Here is an 8,974-nt window from a genome sequence, read left to right as displayed (position 1 = left end):
CACAGATGTGAAACTATGGTATTGTGTGGTGGACTGGGGACTACTTGATGGAGAAATGGAGTCATATGAACCTGCTGGCCCTTTGCTGAACATTACACGTCTAGAGGAAGAAGTGGAGGAGATCTATCTGCCACATTTTCTGTGTTTGAGAGGCGTTGAAGCATCATTGCATGGATAGTGGAGTAATGTGAGTAATCCCGATTCCATTGTTTTCGAGTTTTCGAGCCATCCTTTTCTAGTCTCGGGAACATCATCAAGATGGTTCAAGACTTTCTGTTTCTGAAATTCACCTCTCATTGTTCAAACTTGCATCATGCCTGAGGACCCCAGTCACAGTCATGCCTGAGGACCCCAGTCTACTACTACATGTGAAGGAGACCAGTGCTAACAATTCTCTGATCCTTCTACCCAGACCTGAAGAGCCTTTTCAGATGGGGGCCTACTACCAATTCCAGACGTCTTCTTCCAACATCACTCCTCCAAAGATTAAATGTCCAAAAATTGTCCCAAAGTTCTTTAAGGTGCGCGTGGAAGAACACGAGGACAAGTTTAAAATGGAGCTGATTTGTGTTGATGATGGAGCATGCATGTGGAAAGATGAATTTCAAATACTAAAAGACCACAGCAAAGAGTCATGACACGAAAAAGGGATGAATTTTCATAGCTGCACTTAAAAAATGTGAATGAATTCGATGGAAACACCGCTAATGTCAGTTCATGTTGTAATGTTGTGTTTCTGCCACAAGATATACTCTTTTTGTAGAGTTTTGGGGATTTTTTGTCTTCTGTTGTGTTCACTTGTCTTTTTTTGTTTATTGTACCTTTTTTTTGTCTGGGATTTGAGGTATTTACTGTGTGACCTTTCCACTGCTGGTCTCTGAGTTTGTGGTCCGTCGCCTGCATCTCTAAGTGTTTGTAAACGTTTAGATTTTGTTGAATCTGCGCCTGCTTTCTGACTTGTACTTGATTAGCTTTATTGTACTGTTTACCTGACCTGTGGGTCGATTTCAAGACTTGGATTGTGTTTTGTGTATTCTGTACTGTCACTGAAATTGGGTCTTACAATACCACATGGGGCGGCTTAGGCTATGATTACACTGCAGAACTTTATGCGTGCACACACATAAATACACACAACCACACACACACACACACACACACAAACACACACACACACAGACACACACACACACACACACACACACAGACACACACACACACACACACACACACACACACACATAAACACACACACACACTGGTTTGATTCCTGCAGTGGGAGACATCCTTGACACTGGGACCCTATGCAGAATTACACATGTTGCAGTGACACCTATTAATTAATTATGATTAACCTGGACTAAAATGGCAATACAAGTCATACTTACACTACACTTATTACCCAACATTAATCATTAATTAAAAGATTAATTAAGGAAATACTTAGAGGATTAGCCCTTGTCTAAAACCATTGAGGAACTGAGAAGTCAGCCGACCTGGTCTCAAACCTGATGGTGTTACAGCCCCATATCCCATATCCTTCATCTTGTCTTGTTTTCCAAAAGACCTCAAACCCAGGTCTCTTGTGTATGTCTGCGTCAACACAGAGCCAAGCATGGTGCTATATGGCAGTCAGAGCACATACTTCACCATAGTGATTATCTCCGTGACAGCCATACTTCCTGATAACATAGACAGATAACTTATCTTGCTTTATATTTACACAATGTATACATGTTTTTTTATTGATCAAACCTGTTCATCTCTGGTATTTTCAGACCCACTTGTTCACAGTTACAATGGCAACATTTAATCCAAAACAGCCTCTGTTCCTGCACCAGGTTAGATGGCACTGTGGTAACCATGGAAATGCACGGAAGTATAGATAATCACAACCCTCAAGCCACAAGGGGGAGTAATATTCACAGAGCTTACTTTGCAAGTTGCATTTAAGTCCCACTATAAATGTATACAATTATGCAGTACAGGTAAAAAAAAAGAAAGAAAGAAGACTCTTTTTTTAAATCTCTCCCAGTTTCTAAACTATCTAACGTTTCTAGGGATTCTGGGGGCCCTAAACAAAAGTCTGAGCATGGGCCCCCTTATCTAACCTCTGTCTCACCTACAAAGGGTATCCGTTCAAGCAAACCTTTTATACAGAATAAAGTAAATAATATGTATGTACACATCATGGCCAGAGCATATATATATATTATATTGCAATTATATTGCATAATAATATAATAATTATATGTTAATTGTAATAATTAAAATGTGTGGATGGACACCTTATACAGAGTAATGCAAGAGGATATTTTGGATGGCATGTGACTCTTATTTTCATATTGGGATGAACTGATCCCACCTTCTTTCGTAGGCCTACCTGTGGAGACATGTAGGCCTACTTATTGGAATGCATTAACAAACTTGAGCAGTTTCAGAGAAAAGAGCATAGTTGTATTTTGTCTGTTAGCTTTAAAAAAAGATTTGATTTCTATTGTATGGAGAGAACAATGCCAGCATACAACTACTTTCTTCCTGTTGCTTGCACTTTCGTTTCGAGTAGCATGACAGCATTTCACTGTGTTGTCGCGCTGTACCCTAATGGTTTTTGGACAGGTGATTATACAGAATAGCCGTTGCTGTAGACCAACATAATTGCCTGTTTTGCCCCCCTGCCACACACCCCTGGGTAATCTGTCACTTATCCATCATCCTGGCTGGGGTTTGAGGACATAACCTGTGCCTTCTAGTGCTGCCCTGTTATCCAGCATCTCAACAGCTTACTTGTCACTCACTTCCTTTTGTCCTCTGGCCTTTTTGGTTCACAGTGAAAACCAAAGACCTTATTTTTGGCCTATAGGCTACAGTCGTTAATTCATAGAAAATCAGTTTTGATGTTGTGAAGGTGACTGAACATGAACTCAGTATTTGCTAGTCTGAGTAGCTATCAATTGGAAATTCATTTTCAATTTGGAAGTTGGAGATTCTCTTGTTGAAATTCCATGTGCTGACATTTCTTGCCTACCAGTTGAAAGTAATGAACAATTCAGTTGCAAGGGCTCTATATGGTAAGAGGACCTATCTAGAGTCTGTCATTTGCTCTCTCCTTGACTATGCAATTATCTGAATTGTGACAATTTTTCCATCACACGTTAACTGTGACCAAAAATCAACACTAAGAGATTGGTAAAATATTTGATCTGCTTATATTCCTGTGTATTAAGGTAGAATTTATAAGATGGACGGAAAACAACAACTCAACTATACAATTACATCCTCCACACTCAACTTTGGTGACGATGACGATGGCGTAGTTCTGTGCTCTGGTATAGTCATTACAACAAAGAAGCTAAAAAGCCAGACTACTGGTACTGACTGAGTATCCCATTGATCTTATCTAGCATCAAAGTACATCTGAATTAATTACTGTAATGTAGCCTCATTTCCATTTCCCAAAACAGAAAAACAGATGATTCAGATAAGGTCTTTCAGCAACTATATGCCTTACCAATGGGAAACATTATCACTACAGTATCATCTTGTGAACTAGGGACTACTTGATTGAGAAATTGAGTCATATGAACCTGACGGTCTTTTGCTGACATTACACGTCAAGAGGGAGAAGTGGAGGAGATCCATCTGCCACATCTTCTGTGTTCGGGGGGTGCTGAGCCATCAGTGCATGACTTTGTAAACTAAAGGTTCTGCGCTTGCAAGAGGAGAGTGGACTGTTCTTGGAAAACTGTGATTTAACCCGATTCCACTGAAGAGTTTCTAAAGCCTCCTTTTCTAAGATTGGGATAATGATCAAGACGGTCCAAAACGTTCTGTTTCCCAAAGTGTATGGGGCATTGTTGCACTATGTTGTGTTGGAATTTCACCCCTCATTCTTCATACTCACCTGATTCCTGAGGAGTCCACTCACTAGTACAACGTCTGAAGGAGACCAAGGCCAACAATTCTCTGATCCTTCTACCCAGACCAGAAAACCTTATTCAGATGGGGGCCCAGTACCAACTTCAAGCATCCTGTGTGTCCAAAATGACTCCTCCAAAGATCAAATTCAGATTAACTCAAATTGACCCAAACTTCTTTAAGGTGCTCATTGACGGGTTAAAATGGAGCGGATTTGTGTTGATGATGGTGCATGCATGTGGAAAGATGAATTTCATTAGGACGAATACTACAAGACCTGTGTTGATGATGGTGCATGCATGTGGAAAGATGAATTTCATTAGGACGAATACTACAAGACCACAGCAAAGAGGCATGTAGAGGTTCTGGATTCTGGATCACTGATTGAACATGAGGCGCAGTTTATGATCACAGGGTTGCGCTCATCAGTGTTACATGTTTACCTCCCATAACAGAAGAGATGCTCTCACAAAGTTAAATCCATAAAGAAAAATATTCAAACATAATGGCTGCAAGAACAAGTAAAGCCAGAATGAGTGAGATCTACAAATGCCTGCAGTCTAGCGGAACCAAGGAGACGTCCAGTTCTCCCGGATCTTTCTACTCAAAAAGCCCCCACCTGGTGAAGTCTCTGGGAAGATCACACTACTGATCACAGGGATGGATAGTTTCCGGAAGAAGACTTTGGTCATGGATTAGGCTACTTTAGGGTGCTGTTCCATCCGTCAATTGTGCACCTGTTTATGAAAACATGAGTCTGTGTGTATTTCCATCAGCTGTGTTATGTAAATAAAAAAAGGACACTCTCTTAATCAAGTGAGGAGTTGTGACTATGGCACCTGGCTGTATACCATTAAAATAAATGGGGTATTATAAAAACTAGCAAAGATATGTTGGCAAAGTGTTCTGTTATATTTTCTGCATTGTGTATGTTACTAGGTAGATCTGGATAATGCACAGGATGAGCAGACCTCAGTCTAACCGAGAATTGAAATAGTATTAGACCTTTGAGGAAGGCCTATTTTACGTTTGGGTGACTGAATAACATAAGGCAATGCCAAACGTTTTTGCATTTTCACTTATACCAGGTGTTCTCCTGTGTAATTACTTTTTTGAAACTCATTTGCCCAAGTGAGCTTGACCAAGGCTATTGAAATAGAACAGGTTCCCCTCTACTGCTCCATTTATAATGCCTGTATACCGGTGTTTTAGTTTGCTCTATTACGTTATCCATTAATATAGCAGATGTATTATCTATGATTCTATGCCAACCTGAAAAGTATGGTGCTAAATAATAAAGATTCTCCGTTTCTGAGGCTCGAACAGGGAGGAGCTGATTTTCTTCTTCCAATCAAAACAGCTATGTCCGACATCACGTGGTAAAGTCCTATGGAGCGGAGACTTTTTGAATGAAAACGGGCGGGCTTGTATTTGCAATCCAGCGAGGGAAAGGTGAAAATTGGATCTTGTCGTCCCAAACAACGGAAGAAAAACAAGTAGCAGCCTCAGATTCATTTACCGTCAAGAAGTAAGAAACAACATCGTTTGCCAGTTTACTGCATTGTAACATTAACTTAGTTTAAATAAGAGGTGCTAGCTCAACGTTATCTTTTTTAATTTCTTAGAAATTCCTGCTAGGTAGCCCTAACTAGCTTGCTAACTTTAGTCAACCTGGTAAGTTAGCTTATTATTTAGGTAACAATAACTTTACTAGCTGCCACACGTATGACAATACGTGTGGCAGCTAGCTAACGTTCAGCTATATTGTTTCCCATGCTTCGCGTGACTGCATTCGAAACTGTCAGGAAAGACTCGTCTGAAACGTTTTCTAATCAAACGAGCTAACTTTAGCTAGCTAGCCAGACCGTCAAGATGCAAACATAGGAGTGACGAACCGGTCAACTTTGGCACTAAACTATTAACTTGAACTTTAGAAAAATTGGTCTATTAGCTAGCAACAAACGGTAACTTTCTGCTCTGAGTATGGCAGTGTATTTTCATTGCATAACATTGGATTGAATGACATGTACTTGGTTGGTTACAGGTGACGTCAGCGGCCGTTAAATGTTTATCATTTATTTCTGTAGGTTTACGTTACTCATAATGTCGCACAAGCAAATCTACTACTCGGATAAATACGACGACGAAAAATTCGAATACAGGTGAGTTCGTTGTGTCTATTTGATGCCACCATAACGTTAACGTCATCTTGTACAGTAACCTTGCCGCAGCTAACACATCTGCTTCTCTCCCCCGCTCCGTTTAGACATGTCATGCTGCCAAAAGACCTCGCCAAGCTGGTACCCAAAACACACTTGATGTCCGAAACGGAGTGGAGGAACCTGGGCGTTCAGCAGAGCCAGGGCTGGGTACACTATATGACTCACCAGCCAGGTAGGAATTGACATCGACCTCACACACTGCGTATACCGCATGCGGTCAAACTCTAGTCAGACCTGGTTTCATATAGGGAAGCAGGACTTAATTTTAGTCCAAGTGGAGGATGCCTGTAAGGATATTTGATGACTTATAAGTCAGGTAGAAAATGGTGGAATGTTACACATTTTGAGCAATTTTGATTTTGTTCCAGTCTGGAACAGGGTGTGTTGCATAATATTGGGGTTAGATTTTGTTCAGTTTTCAGAGTAGTAGGAAGTAAAATCATTTTAGAATCATATTCTGGTCTGGATCAGGCAGATACCCAATCGGCAGGATGGTCATCCTTATGTCAAGTGTCATTTGGTGACAAAACCTTTGTACTTGCAGGCAGTCTTCATTGAAAAGTAGAACCAATCTCTTTGGGATATATGAATGGCCGGGGTAAAGTTTGGGCGAAATGTCCTCTTACTGGATTGTTTTCCAAAGTCCACGGACCCTAATTGAATTGATGGGCAACAAGCAAAGTCTGTAGCGCATTAACTAAAGCTACGGTGTGGGAGTATTGCGCTGACCTACCCACATTTGCACTTAGGATCTTGCTCATGGTATTAAATTAGCAAAATGATTTAGCCAAATGATTACATTTGCTTTAGTTAATGCATGGTGGGCTTTGCTCGTTGCCTGTTGCCTGTCAATGAAATCAGGGCCCCAAATGTTTGGTGTTTCTCTCAAAACCTTCCATTAGTCATTCAATCTCTGCAGAGAGTATCAGGTGCATCTAAAGCTGTGTGCGCAGGGCTGCCAGATGTTGTGTGGCTTTGAGCACCAGCTGTGAGTGTTGCTTTGATGGAAAGGTGTGTCCACAGTGGGCTTCATCAGTTTGGCTCGAGGGCCAGTATGAGTATTGAAACCCCATGGTCTCATGTTGCCGTTTTCAATAGGCCAAGCTGTGTTTAGGGTGTTTAGGTCTCATCCCGCATGTGGTAGATTTGCAGGCTTATCGGAGCCTGCCCTGAAAGAACGCTGAATTTCAGTGCAATGTTTTTAAACTCATTGTCAGGGCTTTCAGGGCCAAACAGATCACGTTTCATCTCATCACCCTTCAGTTCTTTCTAGTCCAGTTTGGTAAATGGAATCATTGCTGACCTATACACATGGACTGGAAACGACTTTGGAAAAGATTTGTTTATCGATATCCTGTAAACAACAGGGTGGTCGACGATTCCACAGATAAGGGATCTACCCCCAACAAGTATCCACGCTCGCTCAACATACAGAGGCCAAATTAAATAATTAGTCAAAATCTGTACTTACAGAGTCAATGGCTTCTCCAATAGGCTAGACAGCACAACCGTTTTAATGATGGTAAACAGTTAACATGACTTATGTCACTCTATACGGTGATCTCAATTGAACCTGAATGTGCATGTTCAGGTACGGCATAGCCGTTTTCGTTTGTGGATATTTAAGTCCAACTTTGCTGTGTAGAGCTTTTTCAAAATTATATTTACATTGTTACATTGTTACATTGGAAGTGAAATGCTTACACACAATTTCCCCCTTGTCTAAATAGTCAATTTATTGAGTGGCTAAAATGTTCTTATGTAATGGGTTATAATTGAGAAACCATGAGACCTACACAGATGTACATAGGTCAATGAACATGGCCTTAGTTTGAATTTGTAAGAAAGTTTATTTTGACTGATCACAGCCCAGAGTGATGTACAGTTACGCAGTAGAACAAATACGTATTTGTTTTACCTAAGAATTGAAAACAACCCACCATGATATTGCTCCTCTAGCACAGGAGTGACTAATCCACTTACATTTGAAAGGACTGATAGAAGGCAGTTTATGGCAGTCACATGAAACCTCCCTTTTTTCCTTTTTATTTGACAATTGCATTTCCACTGTTCCATTATGTCACTATGTGCTGTGTGTGTGTGTGTACATGGTCCTGAAGTGAAACCTCCCCAATTCTCCCTGCATCTAGAACCGCATATCCTGCTGTTCCGTCGTCCGCTGCCCCCAACTTTGTGACGCCCCACGAGCACTAAAGGCGAATGCTGAAGAGGGGGAATGAACTGCCAGCCAGACGCCACTCATAGGAAAGGGACCCCTGCTGGACAGATGCACTATGCCTTTTGTAAAGAGCCTGCATGACCCAGTGACCACCAACCATTCCCCCTCCCCATGTTTTTAATCCATCAATTAATTATACTGTTCATATGATGCGCCCACTCTGTGTCTGTTCTGATGCCTGTGTCTGAGTAACTGTAGTTACGGCTCTTCTTTGTCTTGTCTGTGTTTTTCCCTTCTTCATATTTAACTGATCTTTATCTGCATCTTAACCATATATATGTGAATCCTGTTGTTCCCCGTGGTGTCAGCAGCTGCTTTCAATTAATGAACATTTTACACTTAAATAAATCTTTAAACAACTAAGATCGTTATTTTTGTCTTCAAGCTGATGGTAACAGGCCAATTTCAAACAGCAGGACTCTCACGCGTGATTGATAATTTCTTTAAAACCTTGATAGGGCTTCAAGTGGCGCCCTTTCCATTGTAATTGTACGCTCTCATCTGCTGCTAGACTGGCAAGTTAAGTGTCAATCTAGTAGCAGTGGAAGAGAGCATGTATGAAGGTGACTCCAGCTTTGCCCCTGTGGAAGTAAAC

General features: G+C 41.0%; 1 protein-coding gene across 1 annotated transcript; it reads left to right on the top strand.

Moving 5' to 3' along the window:
* Positions 1–5,321: 5,321 nt before the first annotated feature.
* Positions 5,322–8,739, top strand: LOC122132027 (cyclin-dependent kinases regulatory subunit 1). The gene is made up of 4 exons (XM_042706774.1): positions 5,322–5,446; positions 6,006–6,080; positions 6,185–6,312; positions 8,291–8,739. Exons 1-4 carry the CDS (start codon positions 5,328–5,330, stop codon positions 8,335–8,337), a joined length of 369 nt encoding a protein of 122 aa, XP_042562708.1. The 5' UTR covers positions 5,322–5,327; the 3' UTR covers positions 8,338–8,739.
* Positions 8,740–8,974: the final 235 nt, after the last annotated feature.

The sequence above is a fragment of the Clupea harengus genome, unplaced genomic scaffold (genome assembly GCF_900700415.2).
Source record: "Clupea harengus unplaced genomic scaffold, Ch_v2.0.2, whole genome shotgun sequence".
NCBI classification, from domain to species: Eukaryota; Metazoa; Chordata; class Actinopteri; order Clupeiformes; family Clupeidae; genus Clupea; species Clupea harengus.
The sequence above is the reverse complement of the archived record's forward strand: the minus strand, read 5'-3'. Positions and strand labels throughout refer to the sequence as shown.

What these genes read in the sequence shown, in the direction of transcription:
- LOC122132027 (XM_042706774.1), top strand. Translation starts at nt 5,328, where the DNA reads ATGAAAACGGGCGGGCTTGTATTTGCAATCCAGCGAGGGAAAGGTGAA. An exon ending in GATTCATTTACCGTCAAGAA is followed by an intron (nt 5,447 to 6,005) that starts GTAAGAAACAAC and finishes TTATTTCTGTAG; the next exon opens with GTTTACGTTACTCATAATGT. An exon ending in GACGAAAAATTCGAATACAG is followed by an intron (nt 6,081 to 6,184) that starts GTGAGTTCGTTG and finishes CGCTCCGTTTAG; the next exon opens with ACATGTCATGCTGCCAAAAG.